The sequence below is a fragment of the Alligator sinensis genome, unplaced genomic scaffold (assembly GCF_000455745.1).
Source record: "Alligator sinensis unplaced genomic scaffold, ASM45574v1 scaffold678_1, whole genome shotgun sequence".
Lineage (NCBI taxonomy): Eukaryota > Metazoa > Chordata > Crocodylia > Alligatoridae > Alligator > Alligator sinensis.
In genome coordinates, this window is record NW_005842006.1 from 2,591,324 (window position 1) to 2,611,095 (window position 19,772).

General features: G+C 44.2%; 1 protein-coding gene across 4 annotated transcripts in view; it reads left to right on the plus strand.

The window, feature by feature from the left end:
* The window catches only part of LPIN1 (lipin 1), a 140,129-nt gene that overhangs the window by 28,777 nt on the left and 91,580 nt on the right, over positions 1–19,772 (plus strand). For 3 of the 4 annotated variants that reach the window (XR_003093596.1, XM_025201839.1, XM_025201840.1), the window contains exon 2: positions 18,166–18,222. Coding sequence is in view for 2 of the 4 variants with exons in the window: in XM_025201839.1 (XP_025057624.1) it covers positions 18,166–18,222 (57 nt within the window). In the remaining 2 variants the exon portion in view is untranslated. Of the gene's footprint in view, positions 1–18,165; positions 18,223–19,772 lie in introns of those variants that run through there. The other variant, XM_025201841.1, reaches the window with a different exon arrangement.

The window sequence follows — 19,772 nt, forward strand, 5'->3', positions numbered from 1 at the left end:
ACAAAATATTCTAGCAGTTCTTCCAACACTCATGGTTCCTGTCCGAAATCCCTAACGTATGCTTGCCTCCTAAAAGTTTTTACAACACTATGGAAACAGGTACCATAGGCAAACTGACAAAGGCCCCCATTCACAACATGGAAGGTTTGTTCAGGTTTTCAGTGCAGAGCACAAAGCCCCGTGCCTGTTTTACACAGTGAGCTCTAAAACTCATGGCCAGATTCACGTGACAAATGGATGGATCTAAACAAGTGCTTCTTTTCTTATTTTAACTGCCTTCCCTTTTCCTCCCCTCTGTGCAGCAAACACCCGTAAGACATTTCTGTTTTGCCTTTGGCAAAATTCCCAGAGTGAAAACAAACAAAGTGTGCACGGTCTTATTCCGAGAACAGCGCGCAGTACTGCTGGCTTTCTAGCAACGCCTTCTTTTGTTGCTAGTTGCTTCTGGGTAGTACAGTGTCTGAAGACTCTGTGTCACAAGCCCATCCTCTCAAGCTTGTAAACATGAAGACTGATTTGAGTGTAGCTCATCCATCTGGCCTGTTTGATGAGAATTTCTTTGCCTCAGCTACTTGATACGTCACAATATATATTTTTTGCTTGTCCTTGTACAGTGTGTTAAAGATGTAGGATCAAATTCATGTCTGCCGCAACTGTACTGAAGCCAACAGAGTTCTAGCAGGGATGTAATTGGCTCGTGCTCTGTTTACACAATAGAACGGGGAAAATAAGTTTATTCCCCAAATTTGGCAGACACGTAGAGTTTTCTTTTTTTCCACTGGTGTGAAGAGGTATAGTTCTGTTAATTCAAAGGCATGGCAACAATTTACTAATTTTCTATTACTAATAGAAGATCTAAACTGGATTTCATATAGTATATACAACCTGCTGTGTCCAAGCCCAATCCACATATTTGACACTTCTAGAACACCAGTTTTCCTGTGATTATCTATTTCTTATAAGTGGTTATCATTTTCACCCTTGTCAAAGTTTTTCTGTTTTCTGTCTGGTAAAGGGTCCTCTGCAGTAGTTCCTGCTATCATTCCTGGTCTCTTTTTGCTGCCCTTTGCATGTGCCAGTGGCTCTGAAGTTTATTATTCTCTTCATTTCACCCATTTCAAAGTCCAGTATTTTCAAAAAGGGGTGGGATGGCATTGTATTAACATGCATGCAATACAAGATGAAATGACTGTGTATGTCCAGAGGAATACAATACATGCAATACAAGATGAAATGACATGTGTATGTCCAGAGGAAGGACTAGGTTTAAACCTACCAAACGTGCTGACTTTTCTGGGACAGCCCCAGATTCTGGGTCTGTGTCCCCAGATTCCCTGTAATGGACTTTTATACCAAAGGTATAGTTTCCTTCAGCATCTGCTACTGCCTGGCCCTGTGTGAGGTTGCCTCCATTGCTTCTGTTTAGAGAAGGAGCCACTGCCTGGCTCCTGAAGTAGAAATAGTATAACTGTGTTCACACAGCACTGAGACCAGGCAAATTAGGTTTGCTGTGAGACAGAACTAATTCATTCATTTGCTGCCCTGAGCTTAGACAGCCCCATTAACTAGAACACCAAATAGTGCAGACTATTTCCAGTTCTAGGGTGACTGTGTCTATGGAGGTTGCTTACTTCAACTCGGTGAATGGTAGAAGAGCGTTTGTTATAGGCCCATGTGTATATGAGTTGAGTAGAAGGTTCTTCAGGGCTGAACATTTGTAAAATTGTTTTAAAGTTACTATAGGACCAATGTCCATGCACAAAAAAAATTATATAAAGAAGTATGTAAGGATATAACTTGTGTAAGATGCCATAGTACCGTGTACCTATACAGTAAGTCTGGGGGCATGGGCAGATGTGCAGGTCCCTGCTCTAACTCATGGCACTTCATATAAAGTGCCATGCGTCAGAGCAAGCCCCTGATGCAACAGATGTTCTCCTGTTGGGCTGGTGGGAGGGCAGTAATGGAACTCCACTTTGGAGCTGATCAAGCCCAAGGAGCGTGCCTGTAGCCTTTCTACCTTAGCCCTGCCCTGCCCTTCCCTTCCAGCTCCAGGAGAACAGAAGAGGGAGCAAGCTTCTGGCTGGGGTTTGCCCAGCCTGAGCTGGAGGGGGTAGGGCTGGGGTGAGGGGGGTGCGTGAGGAAGGGGGGCTCCAATCCATCCATTCCCCCTCTAGCTCAGGCCAGGAAAATTCTAAACCGCAGTTCCTTCCTCCTCCCTTCTTCCCCCTCCCTTCCTGCACACAGAACCAGGGATAGGGCTGGGATGCATCAACCCAGCCCCAATCACAATTAATCTTAGGGAGAAGTTCTCTAAGGGGCTCCAAAGTGGAGTGCCTTTATCTGATCCTCATGTGATGAGTGTTAATTTGTTGTGCCATCAGCCACTTTTAAAGTGCTCCACAGCCGTGCATGTGTGTCATAGCACAGATGTAGAGTACTTTCAGGGGTCTAATCATGCAACAAATGTCACTTCTGTCAGTGCTCTAAGTTGCCAAATATATCTGGTATTCACTAACACTATATTGACAAGCATCGTATTCAGCAAGGCTTTTGACAAGGTCCTGCACAACCTTCTCATGAACAAATTGGAGAAATGTGGAATGGATAAAACTACAAGGTGGATAGGTGCCTGGCTCAGTAGTCAAAAACAAAAGGTAATTATTAATAACTCCATGTCAGAATGGCAGGAGGTTTCAGGTAGAGTCCCAGGAGTCTGTTCTCATCCCAGTGCTGTTCAACATGTTTATTAACAATTTGGATGCTGGCATAGAAAGCTTCGAGAGCAAGTCTGTGGACAACATGAAACTGGAAAGGATTGTGAATATGTTGGAGGATGTAGTGCAATTCAGAAGGATCTCAACAAATTGGAAAGTTGGGCTAGCGCAGGGGTAGGCAATGTTTTTGGCTGGAGTGCCAGCAGAGCTGCAGCAGGCACTGCTGGGCAGGGAGGAGGGGGGAGGGGGTAGCCTGCCCTACTGGCGGTGGTACAGTGAGAGCTGCAGAAGGGGCTTCTCTCCTGCCCTTAATAGCTTCTTCCAAGGGCTTTTCAGGTAGCATCTCCTCCTGAGTCTCTTGAAAGAGCCTGGAGCAGCAACTTAAAAAACAAAACAAAACAATTTCCATGGTGCACCTCCTGGCATGCCAAGAAAAATGTCTCCATGTGCCGTTAACTGGCATGCGTACTGTGGGTTGCCTGTTCCTAGGCTAGAGCTAACAGGATGAAGTTCAATGCGGACAAATGCAAGGTGCTAAACCTCAGGAGGAATAATCAAAAACACAAATACAAGATAGTGGACACCTGGCTGGATGGCAGCTCTATGGAAAAGGACTTAAGAGTCTCAGTCAATTATAGACTCAATATGAGTCTGCAGTCCTCTCCTTGGACCATAACCTTGTTGTGGTGGAAAGGTGTGTGCTTTCCAATAACCCTCAGAGCTTTGTTTCCTGGAGTCTTGTATTCCTGGTAGGGCCTTCCCTAGCGAACATGTTTGAGGCAAAGTCCCAAACTAAGCATGGTCCAAACTTCTGAAGATCCCAATGGCAGAATAGGCATACTTGAGGACCTGCTGGTTCTCTGCGGCGGTGAAGGTGGATGAGGGCTGCAGCAGGATGGAGGTCACTGGTTGTCTTGGACATCCTTGCCACTGGGTTCAGGGCTCCTTCCTGTCAAGTTTGTGTGGCTGTCACTTGTGCACTGGCTTCCCCACTTTAAAATATGTCATGCATTGGCAGACATCATCCTCATATTGAGGGATAACCAAAGAAGAAGATGAGCCTGCAGTGTGATGCAGCTGCACCAAAAGCCAATGCAGTTTTGGGTTGCATCAATAGAAACATTAAGTGCAAGACATGGGCGGTGATAGTGTCTCTTGACTCGGCACTGGTTAGGCCTCATCTGGAGTACTGTGTGCAGTTCTGGGTTCCACATTTTAAAAATGATGTGGAGGAGGTTAGAGAGGGTCCAGAGGCAACAAAAATGATCAAGGGCTTGGAAGGCAAGCCCTACAAGGGGAGGATGAAGGAGCTGGGTATGCAGAATGGCAGAAATGGTACTTAAAAGGGGACATGATAGTAGTCTTCATAGTTTCTAGGGTCAGAAGGGACCTGAACAGATCATCAAGTCTGACCCCCTGCCCTGGGCAGGAACGAGTGCTGGGATCATAATACCTCCGCCAGATAGCTATCCAACCTCCTCTTGAAGACCCCCAAGGTAGGGGAGAACACCACCTCCCTTGGGATCCCATTCCAGAGCCTGGCAATCCTAACTGTAAAGTAATGCCTCCTGATGTCCAGCCTGAACCTGCTCTCAATCCATTTGTAGCTGTTATTCCTTGTTCTCCCAGGTGGTGTCTGGGGGAACAGAGCCTCACCTATTTTCTGCTGGTCCCCCCTCGTGAGTTTATAGATGGCCACTAGATGTCCTCTCAGTCTTCTCTTGTGGAGGCCAAACAGATTCAGGCCCTTTCGCCTCTCTTCATAGGGCCTGGCCTGCTGCCCCCTGACCATATGAATGGCCCTCCTCTGGACCCTCTCAATGCTAGCCACATCCCTTTTGAAGTGCGGCACCCAGAACTGGATGCAGTATTCAAACTGCAGCCTGACCAGCACCGCATAGAGGGGGAGGATCACCTCCCTGGACCTGCTTGTGATGCATCTGTAGATGCACGACAAGGTGAGGTTAGCCTTACTGACTGCTTCCTCACATTGGTGGCTCATGTCCATCCTGGAATCAACAATGACTTCAAGATCCCTTTCGGCCACTGTGTTGTTGAGAAGGGTTTTCCCCAGCCTATCAGTATGTTGCAGGTTCCTTCTCCCTAGATGTAGCACCTTGCACTTGTCTGCGTTGAAATCCATTCTATTCTCATCTGCCCACCTCTGTAACCTGTCTAGATCTAGCTGGATTCTGCCCCTCCCCTCCAGTGTGCCCACTTCTCCCAACATCTTTGTGTCATCAGCGAATTTGGACAGAGTGCTTTCCACGCCCACCTCCAAGTCGCTGATGAAGATGTTGAATAGCATAGGCCTGAGGACTGAGCCCTGGGGAACTCCACTGCCCACATCCCTCTAGGTTGAAAACGACCTGTCCACCACTACTTTCTGGGTGCAACCATTGAGCCAATTTGCCATGCATCTGACTGTGTAGGCATCAATGCCACAGTCGCCTATTTTTTTTTATGAGAATGGAGTGAGAAACAGTGTCAAAGACCTTCTTGAAGTCCAAGTAGACAACATCCACCTCAACACCCGCATCCCAGGACTTGGTGACATGGTCATAAAAGGAAACAAGGTTAGTCAGGCAGGATCTGCCTGCAATGAACCCATGTTGGTTGCTCCTGAGCATTACCCACCATGCTGGGCCCCTGCAGATGTGCTCCTTGATAATTTTCTCAAAGGTCTTCCCAAGGACTGAGGTGACACTAACCAGCCTATAGTTACCCAGGTCTTCCTTTCTCCCCTTCTTGTAAATGGGGACCACATTGGCCCTGTTCCAGTCCTGTGGGACCTGGCCAGAACACCACGAGCGTTCATACAGCCGTGCCAGGGGCCCTGCTATGACTTCTGCCTTCAAATACTTGAATGGCTGCCATAAAGAAGAGGGAAACAACCTTTTTCTATGGCTGCAGAGTGGAGGATGTGGACCAATGGCTTGAAGTTGCAGCAAAGTAAATTTAGATTGGGTATCTGGAAAAAAAATGTCACTGTTTGAATAGTGAGGCTGTGGAATAGGGTAGTTGTGGACTCTATCACTGGAGGTATTCAGGAAGAAGTTGGGCAGCCACTGATTGGGGATGATCTAGGTGTAGCTATGCCTATTTTCTAAGATGGGTGTTTCCCAGACTTTTGGGCTTTGCTGTTGCTTCTGTCCCACCATTCCCCTTTTATGTTATATGTGCCAGGGTGTTTTTAAGCCTTCTCAGAGGCTTTGGGTGTTGGCTACAGTTAAGGCTGGGACTTTGACTGGGGTGTGCTGATTCTCCTGCTAGGATCAAAGCCAGATGTTCCTGGCTAGAGGGTCTTGCCCCTCCACTCACACTCAGACCAATCATGATATTTGGGGTCAGGAAGGAATTTTACCCCATGGTCAGATTGGTATGTACTTTTTGACTTTTTTTTTGCTGGGTGGGAGGGAGGGTGAGGGCGGGGGCAGAGAGGGGCATAGGTCTATACCTGGAATCTCTTGAGGATATATTGACAATATTCTATAGAAGCAGGGCATTAGCTGCTGGGGTTCCCCTGCTTTACCTATAGCAAGTTAAGGTGTTAGGTCTGTGTTGTGTCAAGGTTGTGGGCAGTCACAGTTTAGATTACGATTTATTTGGGATGGTTTGGATAGGGATGATAATGCCCCTCAGGCAGGGGGTTGGATTAGATGTCCTCTGGAGGTCCTGTCCTGCTCTACTTCTTTATGACTCTATGACTCTACTGCTTAAAGCAGCAGCCACAGAACAGACATAGGGACATAGCAAAGAAGGTGTTAAGTCAGCCAATGATGGCACCTCTTTGAAGAGCACTGTGTTAGGCAATAGGATTTGGGGAAGATAAGGAAACAAGTCCTATCACATTGTGAATACATACAAAGAGAATTTATATAACCATTAGATAATTTGCCTTGCGAGTGACTAATTCAGGATCAGGAAATAAGAGGAAGCTTGGAAGAATGAATCAAACTCTGATAAACGGGCAGGAAATCTACTGCCCATTGTATGAGATAGATGCATTTAAAAGGACTAGCAGCAAAATCCAGATTGGCCTTTTAGGAAGCAGGGATGAAAACACCTTCTGTACCCTCTCTGCTGAGTGCCCTAACCACTGTTCTGTAGAACCATCCTTCCTCTTGTTTGTTTGCCTCTAGCTCTATAACTATTGTATTTTTGGCTGCACAGTGACCCAGCTTCAACAAGAGGAGTGAAAGGTGCTTTACCTCACAGTTCTATAATCTGGTAGTTAGGCCACTGTCCTGAGGTTGCTGACAGAAGTGACATTTGTCACCCAACTGGCCCTTTGAAAGTGCTCTACAGCCATACCCTGACAGAAGGACACAGCTGCAGATTGCTTTAAAAGTGCCCAGTTGCATGATAAGTTAACCCACATGTAATGAGCGTTCAGATGACGGTGCTCCTAAATTGAGCACTTCTGTCTGTCCCTTTGTATGTTTAGGATTGGGATGATGCAGCTCAGCCTCACCCCTGGCACTACTTGGGCTAGAGAGAAGAAAGGGAAGGGAACTCCGGGCTGGGGTTTGCCCAGCCTGAGCTGGTGTAGGGTGGGCCAGATGGATTGGAGCCCCTTGCCTCAGGGGCTCCAATCCACTTGCCCTCCCTCCAGCTCAGACTGGACAAATCCCCCTTCCATCCTGAAAACAACATTGGAGCTGGGGATGAGGTGGAGTTAGGGAAGAGAGCCTATAGGCAAGCAGCTCCTTCTGGATTTGGGTTGGGGGCGGGTCATGGTAATTCATGGGCTTTCTGTGAAGCACCATGAATTAGAGCAGGGAGCTTCACATCTGTCTGTGTTCTCAGAGGCCAGGGATATGAGTCTGAATTTCCTCAGAATAAGACAGACTAGATGGGGTATCTCACTTCTTAGGTGATTATTTTAACCACTAGGCTGTTATATTAAAAAAAATGCCATTGCCTGCTGCATTTTTTAGTAAAAAACCTGTGGATTCAGTGATTTGTCCTGCACTCAGTGCTTTTGGTGTTTGGTGGGTGTGCTTGAAAGCACACATATCAAATGGGGCCACTTTGGTGACTTAGGAGTTAAGTGCCTGAATGCTCAGACTGAGATACTTTCACTTACATGCGGATGTCTAAGCTTAAGCACCGAGGGCACCTATGCATGTGCAGTGAGACTTCTCTGACATGCTGTAATTACGGCACTCCAGCAGACTCCATTGTCATGTGTATCAGCATTCCCACACTGAAAAATGACAGTGAGGCACTTTAGTTAAAACTCATTCAATGAGCTTTAGTTAAAGAGCCCCTGCTGCCATTTTTGAGGGCGGGGACACTGATATACGAGATGCTCCAGGTGCTTTAATTAGAGTGGCTCCAAGGGCTGCCCTTGGAGCCACTCTAATTAAAGCACCTGCTTCCCCCCTTCCAGTCGCCCCCCTACTCCTGGTGCACATGTGTAAAAGCCTGTACAGATCACTGCAAAATGTTGGCATCTAGTAAGTGCTAAAGCAGGAGGTGGGCTGTATTGTTTTTCTGTAACACAAATTTATCCCATTTATTATTTTATTTTGATTTGATTTACATACTGCCTTCCCAATGACAACTCAGAACAGGATAGTTATAAAACAGAAGGGTGAAAAAAGAACAAATAAACTTAAATAAGGAACTAGAATATCCATGTAAAACAGTCCTACTCTATGTGGACTGCTGGAAACAGGTAACAGTCTATGAGCATCCCTACAGGTGGTTATAGGCTAGTTAGCATGGGAGCATACAGACTGAATGTATCAATCTTTAAGCCACATCTCAAGATGATTTAAGTGAAGTCATGTTGAGTTACATGTGTTCAGTTTCCAGAGGAAAATATGATGACCTCCTGGGATAAGTACAGACAGTAAAAAAGGCCAAGGCTGAATTGATTCAGTCTTTGCAAGTTAGTCTAAACTGCATAGATTGAACCAATAAGCAAGTGAATAGATATTCACTTTTGACTCGGGAAATGCACCTGCATGCCTGCAGTCACTCAGGCCAGAACCCAGGATGCACTAGAGCATAGTTTCCCATGCATCAGGAGCAGACAGTTTGGGCCAAGGTTAGCCTGCCCACCCTTTGAGGTGGGATTTATGGGGGAGGTACAAAGCATCTTGGGATGATGGGGGACTGTGGGTTAACTTGAATATGGATCTGGAAAGAATTTGGAAGAAGTTCAATCAACTGATTTAACCTAAATCAGTTAAATGTGATACTACATCCACCCAGGTTTATCTTAAACTGGTGTCAGCCATTTGAAAGAGGTTTATGTGCACTGAACTTCTGTTGCATTACAGATTTGAGCTGGTTTTGGATCATTTATACTGGTTTATGTGTAATTTCTATCCCTAGCGCTGGGGACCAATCGTTGGCATTTTTGTAGCTTCTTTAACAATAGCCATCCCAGTAGCTAGGGCAGTTCCATGACCAGATGGCCAGGGGAATGAAACAATTGGACTGTAGATTCTGTCAACTCTGGTTCTTGTTTTCACTAGGGCTGTTTATAGTTTCATGCCTGAGATTTTTCTGAAAATTTTCAGCCATTGTTGGAGATTTCATTTGAGTCTAGCCACTCCAGTCTAAGTCTATAGTATTATTCATATTCGAACCCAGCTATTCTAGGAAGCAAGAAGTCATTTTTCTTTCATCCATGGTCTAAAAAGATATTCAAGAATATTTACAGCTTTGACCATTTGTTAAATTGAGGGCTGTCATCTTATTTTACGTATAGGCAGCTCTTCTTGCTTCTGAAAGATGCAGAGGTGATATCCTTACGGGTGGAAAAATTGGTGACTTGATACTTGGTGACTTGATGTAGCATTCTTTAAACTGCTTCTCAAAGGTCAGATGCACCATCTTTGTTAGCGATGGGAATGTGAGAAAGAAATGACTAAGGAGGGTCCCTCCTGGCATCTCTGAAAAACAAACAAACCAGGGAGACTTTAGGGGAAGGTGTGATTTAGTTCTAAAATGCAGGAAGGAAATGATTCTTGCTTCAGTTGGCATGTTTAAGTCATCTGAGTAGTTTGTGAATAGGTAATCTCATTTGTTGCATCTATTGCAACAAATGTCCTGAATTACCCAATGCCCAGATGACATCACATAGGCTCTATAATGCACCACAGAATGAAACAAATGAGAAATCTGACCTGGAAGGGCCTATTTAATTAGCCAGGGCAGGATTGTTCCATATAATAGTCTTTTCTGGTATTTTCTCAGTCTAATGTAAAATCTCTCAGCTGGTGGGACTTCCACCACCAGTCCTGACAAAATGTTTCCTACTCCGAGATTTAGGAGTTAAGAAAAAAAAAAAACACCTTTGTGTGCAGCCTCAGTTTACCATTTCAGATCTTGTTCCTCTGCTCACATTCTGTCATCCTTTCTCATGTTCATATGCCTGGTACCTTAGTAACTGAAAAGCACAACTTTGATCTTATGTGCCCAATTCTTCTACTTATTCAATGCAATGGAAGTTACGCCCTTACAGCAGAGGGCAGGATGGGGACACAAGTATAATTTTGCTTTGTCAGAGCATTATAATTCAATTGAATCACTTATAGCTTTTTCCTCCTCATGCCCATTAATGAGTTTATGCACATAATACTTTGAGAGGCAGAGACTTGCTATTATTTTTGTTTCACAGTTGGAGAGCCAACAGGCAGAAATGGCAATATGTTCCAGGTAAGAGAGGAATTTGGAGGCAGGACTGGAACAAAACCTAAATATATTGTGTTCCATTTCACTGTCTTAAACAAAATCATCATTGGTGTAAGCCAACTTCTTTGCTGAATGCAATACATTATTTTGGGTTTATGCCGGTGTGACCAAATACAGGAGCTGATCAGCTTATTTACCTTTTTATAATATTTACTTGTGTTGATTTAGTTTTCCCAGTGGACTGATTATGAAGATGAATGGATTTATAATAAAAATCTTAAAAGAAGAAATCCAATAGGAATGGTAAATTGGCAGGTGCTAAATTTCTTCATAAATTATAGAGTGGAATAAAGGAGTATTACTTTAGTATTTCGCGGAGCTGTTTTTGAAATGAAAATGGACCTGGTTATAGTGAAATCATTTTTAAAGAGTTCTTGATAAACTCTTAGGTCCTAGATATCAGATAATACTCAAATCCAACATTAGTTGTTTTCTTGAATAGCTGGCTGGAATCCTGGATTGCCATGTGCTTGCTATATCCCTAGTACTTAATGTTTTCAGACCTTTGCCTGTTTGACATTTTCTAATGGAGCTGAACAGGAGGGCACCAGGACTATTTTTATAATCGCTGAATTTGTTGTAACATACTGTTAGCTTTTTTTTTTTAATTAATTAACAGTTTTGTTTTCCACTGGCAACTCCTCCTTATGCATTTTTATTGTGTGTTTATTTCACGGGAAGTGTAACTCCTCAAGTGCTAAGATGATTTTGCCGTGTTCCTTGTAAAAAGAACAACTCCATTAATGAATACAAGCAGTTCCTTATTGAAAAATAATTTTACTCTGTTGAATAATGTTTTCAAACTGGCTGGGCACCAGATTAATCCAGGGAGGTTGGGAGAGAGAGACAGTAGGGAGGAGACATAAATAGTCTTTGCTTATGATCCACCCTTGTAAAACATGCCTTTGGGGGTTTGATTAAACAAGGAGCCAGCCCATTGCAAAATACCTTCCTTCACTCCCTCTCTCCACCCTAGGTCATTATGTGATAAGTCATATGAGCAGCTCTTCTGGACTGGGTTGTGTGTGTGGCTGGTAACTTGCTATCCGGAGCATCTCGGCTTTTAGTCAACTTTGTTCAGCTGCATGAACACCTGCTGTCTAGCCCTATGGGCTAGGGACAGACATTACACATAAACAGGTTTAAGTGATCAGAAACTGGTTTAAACCTGTAACAGAATAGATATTCGGTGCACATAAACCGAAAATGGTGAAAATGAAATATGAAAATGGTGGAAACCAGTTTGAGATAAACCTAGTTGAATGTAGTATCAGACTTAAATCATTTGGATCAAATCAGTTTATGCAATGTCTGTCCCAGAGCCCTTCCTGGTTTAAGTTAAACCAGAGTCCCCCAACATCCCAGCATGCTCTCTGGGGTGGGCAGGGCTGTCTGCTGGAGCAGAGCAGAGTTGGCCCTGCCCCTCTCCTTCCTAGCCAGAGCACTATCACTGCTCCGGCTGGCTGAGGGACTATAACAGCTGCCAAGCTTCCCCACCCCCCACTCCCCTCCCCACTGGCTGCTTAAGCAGGGATCCCCCCTCTTGCCCCTCTCCTGTGGCAGGGACCCCAGTGCAGGGACCTGGCATCTGGCTGGTGCAATCTGTCAGTTTTCAAGAGGGGACAGATAAAGGTGTTAGAAATGACCTGGTTTGCAGACAGTCTGAAGAAGCAGGGAGGCAGAGATTGAAAAGCTCAGTGTTAACAGATGCAGGGTCTGGCAACACTCTTGCCCCTTGAGCAGCCAGTGGGGAAAAGCCTGGGACTGCAGGCCAGGGTGGAGGTTAAAACCCCTCCCTAATTAGAGCATCCTGCCAGGGCCTGGCCATGCCCCCTCTCCCTCTGTGCCTCAGCTCAGCACTGTGAAGTGGAAGGGGTGTCTTCTCTAGTGCCCCCTGACTTCTAGCCTGAGCTACTGCAGGCATGTGCCTGTATTTCTAGAATGAAATGGGAATGTCTATCCACCTCCAAATCGGCTCAAGCTTTGCAGGTTAGACTAACCTGCAAAGATTGAATCAACTGCGGCTCAGGCTTTTTGAATGTCTGTCTCTAGCCATGGAGGCATTAAAGTGAGACCCCTTCCTCCACACATCCCCATTCCACGTAGCCTGAGCTGTAGCAAAGAGGACAGAACAGTTTAGAAACAATGATATTTTTTCAGGGATTAGCTATATAGTAACAGAAACCAGAATCTGTCCCACCTGCCCATATTTTTGTTTGAGACGAAGTTAATTTCTTTTAAGAATTTCCCTATTATATTTCCCCAAAGTCTTGTACATTGTTCCAGTGTCAAGACTCGGTCAACATTGACTTTCCCATGATTCCCTACTTGCGATAACAGTAGAGCAACTCGTAGTGTGAGCACTGGTGTAGACTGGTTGTCCACATTCTCACTGCTGACATATCAACGCCAAGCAAGTCTTGTTTAAGCTGACTTGATAATTAAAACATCCGTAGCCCCTAATATCCCCTTTACTTTAGCTCTCACTGTATCTACCACCTATGGTGAAAGGCAATCTATTTTACATAAGATATAATGACAATATTATGTCCAGACAATAATGGTTTCCAGACAATAGCATCCAGAAGATCCTCATCAATCTTCCAGACCCCCACTCTGGCTTGCAGTCTCAGGCTTTTCCCCACTGGCTGTTCAAGGGGCAGGAGTGTTGCCAGACCCTACATCTGTAGACACTGAGCTTTTCAGTCTCTACCTCCCTGCTTCTCTAGACTGTCTGCAAACCAGGCCATTTCTAACACCCTTCTATGTCCCCTCTTGAAGACTGACAGATTGCACCAAGCAGGTTGTATGTCAAAACGAACAGACAAAGATATAATGGTTTCCAGATAATGTCCAGACAATCCTGAAATTACCTTTGCTATTCTGTCTGGTCCAGTCCTATTCAAAATCAGGATAACAATAGGTGAAAAGAAAAAAAACCCCAATCAATACATTAGAAAACTAAACTAGAAAAATACCATATAAATAAATACATGATGAGGCCAAAGTTTGATGTCTCATATTATCTAATTAAATAGCATTATCAGCGCATGATCATTTTGTATAATACTTTCAGTCTATGCTATTTGATTAATTAATTGACTGCCAAAGTATCAAGGCAGTATCATGAACCTGAAAGGGCAAACATAATAGGGAATAATGTAACAATAAACCCAACCTGTGCACACTGTAAGCTCAGATGTTTCAGAAAATAATCAGAGGTTAGCATCCTATCTGGATGGTAATATCCATATTTTCTGGTTTACTTCTGAGAAAAGGTAGAATGGTTTTGTAATTAAAGTACAGAAATTTTTATTACTATTGTTGCGTTTTTGCTTATGGTGCCTTTGTCTGTGCTTGCCATTACATCCTGAATTGTTGGTAGACCCCCAACTTTGCCGCCTGCCACATCTTTGATGTTATTATTATTAATATTACTTCTAGATGTTATTAGCTAGGAGGGTTATTTTCCTTTGGTTTATTCTTATTAGGACCTTGTACTGAGGCTCATGCGCAAAATGTATATATCAGCTGATCCGCTTATTCGTATACACAACTGAATTCGAATCAAGATATCCACTCACAGTCCATTTAAAATAATTGATTCTTTTTCTTTATTTTTCTTTTACAACATTTGTTTAAATTCCTCGCACCATCATATTGAGGAGGTTCTCCTTTAAACTATTAACTTTGTAACTTGTTTCACACAAAACAATTCTACGTTGCAACAGTTAACACATAAATGAACAGAACTTGGGACTCATGAGTTGACCCTCTACTCGGATCTTCTTCCTTTCCTTCTATTTGTTACAGTGTCTCACAATTTTATAGGGAGATCTTATCTCTTCAGTTCTCCCTGCATGTAATCTGCTTATATCTGTTGCCATCATATTACGTCTCAGCTCTGTATTCTTGGGCAATCGGGGCACAGGATGCAGTCTGTCTGACTCACAAAGGACTCACCCCCCACCTCCCCTCCTCTACCTAAACGAAACTGATTAAGATGCAGTGAGAGACGCACCTAAGACCCTCACCAGATAAGGGTGACAAGAGTGAATCAACTGCCCTAGGTCTCATTTACATGAGAGATGGAAAACAGAAAGCCTGAAGCAGAGGCTGCAGTGAATTCTGGGACCAGAGAAGCAGGAGAGCGCTGCATGATGGGGAATCTGTGCTTCAAATGTTAATCAACCCATGTTCACACACACCCACCTCAGCATTTATGAGACCAGTTCTAATCTGGATTTACTAAGGACTTTTCCTCCCCCAGACACACACACACAGCTCTAAGTTTAATAGGCATCTCGGGCCGTACATTCCCCGGTCCCACTATGGGAGACCTATTTAAACTTGATCGACTAAAACTCGGTTGCCGGGTTAGGGAATGCTGAGGCAAGAGACCGAGTCAGAGGGGGTATGGGCAACATTTGAACAATGGTTAAGGGTTCATCACAGCATCCAGCCTGCTGGAGCCCTAATCCCAGGTGTTGTCATATCTTTCCCGAGACGACTGGTGGGAGTCCTCTTCACAAAAGGTTATGAGCACCCCAATAATTGTCTTAAGTCTGTTAAAAGACTATAGTAAGATCTGGAAAAGTCATGCTAAGCTGAGGCTTGTGCACAACAAGTAAAAATCCAAAATCCTGATGCTGCAAGCTATCTATTGTTCCTGAAGAAACCATGAGATATCCCATCAGTATATCTGCCACCCATAGGAATTTCAAGCTGGCTCCCAAGTATTTGGGTTACTCCCTAATCTTAAGTGTTTCCTGATTATCAATCAGTTTCCTGAGATGGTCCAAACCAGATAACCCCTTGTCAATAGAAAAGACAATGATTTACACTACTGAGGGTGCTTCGAAGCAGCTAAACTGAGGGTATAAAAATCTGTAAGTGTGTGTGCTGCAAGAAGAAAGAAAAAGAAGCAGCAGCAGGAGGAAAGAAGGAGAAAAGGAAAGAAGAAGAAAACGTATCAGTTAAGCTTGAGCTAAGTTTCCCCAAATACTTAGTGAAACCAGGGTAGTATTGTCATTGTTGGTGTTTGTTTTTCTTTTGCATGTCTATTACTACTAGTACTATTATATATTTCATATGCTTAGCAATAAATAACTTTTATAGTCAAACTGGTAGTAATTGGGTATATTTTTCCTTCTCTGCTTCTCTTTCCTCCCGTGCTCTGCAGCAACGCTTCTTTTACCTATGCTAAAGATCCCTGTGAAGCCCAAATTATTGTGGGGTCTGCTCATCAAGAGGCCAAAGATTGGGACGTGCTGAGTTTGAAACACATAAGGGGATCAGCTTGTACAGGCTGATTGACCCAGTTTGACTCAGACGTGCCCTTATGAACTGAATGCTGGCCCATGAGGGTGTCAGCTGGACACCCAGCCGGATTCAGAGGGATTCTGTTTACCCGTGTGCTTGTGTTTGACTGCATTTTATTGTTGCTCTTATGAACTGATTCTTGGCATATGAGGGTGTCAGCCTGTCCATGCTGATCAGCCCGGCCAGGTCAGGCGTGTCACGTTAATTTGTGTGTGTTTGTGTGTATGACTGATTTGGTGACTGGAGGAACCCAGTCCCATTGAGATTGAGTCCTGCAAGATAGCTCCATTGGGGGCGAGGGCTTGCAGAAGGGAGAGATACAGCTCCGTATAGCAACACAAGCAGCACATTGACAGAATCACCAAGACCCTAGAAACTATCCCTAATAAATGAGCACACCCCAAAGTAATGGGCAGATTTGGTAACAATCAACAACACCAATCGGCTCTATCTTTAACTAGTAGTCTCATTCACTTCACTTGAGAGTTTGCAATAAAAATACTTGTCTTTCTCTTTTTTTTCCTTACTATTTTTTATGGGTATCCCGAGTCCCACGGAGTCCTCCCAGGGATCCACCCTTCTTTCTGTCCTTTCTCGCTCTAATGGTGAACATTGCAGGTCTCTCCTCTAATCCTCCTATGGTTCCTTCTTCGGTCTCTTCTCTTTTTAGTTCTTTTTCTCCCTCCTTTTTTGTATATCGGGCCACACCACTCCCTGCTTCTCTCAGAGCTTTGGTCCCGCCGCTCTTTGCTTCTCTCAGTGCTTTTATCTTTATATGGCAACAGCTCCAGAAGCGGTGCTCTCTGAAGTGACATTCTCCACTCTCCCTGCTTCCGCTCACTCCTTCATAACCATCTATTACTGTTTCTGATGTAGACTGCCTTGGTACCTTACGTGAGTCACATAATGTGTACCTCAGGTTTCTCACCTGGAGAATGGAATTAATAATACAAGCTTCAAAAGGGAGCTGTGAGGCTCAGGGAACTAATATATGAACGTTATGTTGCAATCCGTAAAGGAAGGTTCTGTGTAAGTGTAGACACAAGCCAAACAACTCTTGTCTAACAACCTTTGCCTCCTCAACAAGATCCCTCCCAAACCTCACTTTCAGTGTCACCTACAAAAAATGTTGCCCTGATTATTCATAAAGTATATATAAATGTGTGCTACACTCATGTATTTGGTAGAGTTGTCAGCAGCTGCACCTACCAGAATTTATTTATTTATAGAATGAGTTCATTACAGAAGGTAGTCCTGTCACCCTTGATCTCCTAGCCCTAATTCTCCTTCCTATTTACTTGCTTAGTCATGTCTAAATTAGGCAGTAGGCTCTCTAGGACTGGAAACATTCCATGCCTTCTTATTTGTTCTGTAACGTAACCAGCACATTTTTGTATATTCTGTAACAAAATAACGAATTCAAAAGTAGCATTCATTTTGTATAAGTATTTGTGCAGAAAAACTTTGGGAGTATGAATTCTTGCAGAACTCAGAAGCTCGGCAATATATGAATATCAGCATTGAGGGGAAATCTTTTAAATAACTTGCTCATTTCCAGTAAAGCATATTTTTGGCTTCTAGTCCCTTTTCCTTTATTTTTTTTTCTGGATTCACTCTTTTTGTTTGATTTGGGAGGCTTTTTTTTATATTAGTTCATTTTTATCAAGTTGTATTACTTTATAAATAAGATAGTCATCTTCCCCAATACAAAAATACTACATCTGCAGAAAGAGGTCAAGTTGCAGTAGCCATGCTGTTACATCCTGATGTGCAAGCGTGGACTCACTGCTTAGAGTTCTACGCAGCAAGGGATGGACTACTCCAGGATGAAGACCTGGGTCCATGGAAGGCAAGGCATCCTGTTGATTCTGGGCTATGTGTAGCAGTTTGCCTTGAGGGACTTCTCCCTTGTCTCCTTGAGTCATACTAAAAACTTACATGCCATCAGAATAACAGAGGGGGCTGGAACAGAGGAAAGAATCCATCTCCTATTGTGCTCAAATTCAGTGGAAAAAAAAACAAGTCTTAGCCCTGCCTCTGCCCTTGGCAGTAGTTTATGCACCATGCAAAAGGGAGAATTTGTTCTGGACCTTGCTTTTTCAGAGTTTGTAGTGGCACAGTGCTTTCTGGTGTTTTCACTCAGGTGATACAACAATGTTCAATACTGATGCAAAGATAAAATGCTGGTGTTGGAGGAATTTGAGACCAGTTTTCAATTAAGGTGAAAAGTTATAATGGGCATGATGGTAACATGTCTTACCTTATGGAAAAAAAAAAGCAGAGGAAACTTTTGTGTCAAGGCAGATCCTCCAAGGGACGGTAGTTGATGCATGCATTTGTTGACCAATTGACTGGATACTGATTTTGATCATTCACAGTTTGTTTGTTTTTTACTTTTCAAATTTGCTTTTAGATACCCCTGATGAGAGATCCAGGTTGGATCCGGGATGTCTGGACTCGTAACGTGAACGTGAGTATGAGCTCAATTGTTCCCTCTGCTTATTTTAACAGGAGTGCCCATGGGCAGGCCTCTTTGTAAAGTAAAATCGCAGCTCTTGTTCCAGCTTCCATTTCCCTGACATCCTATATCTGGCATAACAGTCTGCCAGTACCTCCCTTCGAGTGATCTTCCGATGTCTCTTTTCATTAGCAAGGCACTGAAGGCAAAGGCAGCAGTACCAAAGAAATTTTAAAGAACCTGACCCTGGAGGTGAGAATAGATCAGAGCGAAGACCCATTGTATAGGGTTGAGAGGATGACAAGGAACAGAACATCCCATTTCATAAGTGTAGTTAGAGTGCCATTGTAGAAAGGACTATGAGGTGCATGAATGCCACATGCCCCCGGAGGCTGGCGGGGCAAGGTGACTGCCCCCAGGCGGTAGTAGTGATGGTGGCAGAGGGGGTGTGGCAGTGGCAAGTGGGGAGCTCCCACAGGCAGCTACCGCGATGTCTGTGGCAGGGGTAGGCTGAGCGGGGAGTTCCTGCAGGTGGCCGTGGCGGTGTCAGTAGCGGAGGTGGCATGTGCTTACCAGTGGCTGGTGACCACCCACAGATGCTGCTGGCAGTGGTGGCCAGAGGTGATCGCGGACCACCCGCAGATGCCACCGGTGGTGTCAGTGGCGAGGGAGGAGGAGTGGCGAGCAGCAACTACCTGCAGGTGCCGCCAGCAGCATTGGCAGTGCTTTTTGCAGGGGGTGCACATGCAGCTGCGTGCACCCCCTATGCATCACCAATGATGAGGTGCCACATATTAAAGGCAGTTCTTGAAGCAGATCAAGACAGCAACTGAGGAGTTTTGTTAGACTCTAGCATACACTTCTCGGGAAAAACAAATTGCTACTGTGAAATACTCTTGACAGCAGGGGAAGAGGAGGATGCGTGGAGGCAAATGTGTTTGAAAGCCGATGTGGGTCTAGGTATTTTAATACAGCAAAATTTACGTGTGTGAAGAGATACCCAAGCTAGCTCAAAATGTGCTGTGAATGAGTTTCTCAGCAGGGTAAATTAATCTGAGCAAATCACTGCCCTAATGTGACCATACTGTTTCCTGTACTTTAGTTACCTTTTCAGAGCCAGCCCGCCTATCTCTAAAAAGGCACTGCACTGCTTAGTACAGATGTCCCCATGACCTACCAAGGGAAAACCGGTTCCAGATTGTTGGAGCTGACTCATCTTTGCCTCATAATGCTGCTCCTGGGAGGACCACGTGGCTTGCAGTGTTTGCAGCCTTTTTGTTTTGACAGATGTGACAGATGTGGGTCAGGATTTCTATGGAATAATGCCAGTTAGTGATCTAGCCTATATGATTAATCTGTTATTAGCAGTGCAGTGAAAGTGATATGGACAGCTGGACCATTGGAATAGACAGGTAGAAAGGAAGTCAAAGATGGATTACAACTGGCAGGGGTTGGATTGGGACCTCTTTCGATGAGCTATATAAACCTCTTTCGATGAGCTATATAAACAAGGGAATGGCCAAGGAATTCAGAACTCTAAGGGAAGAGCTCAACTCAAGGGA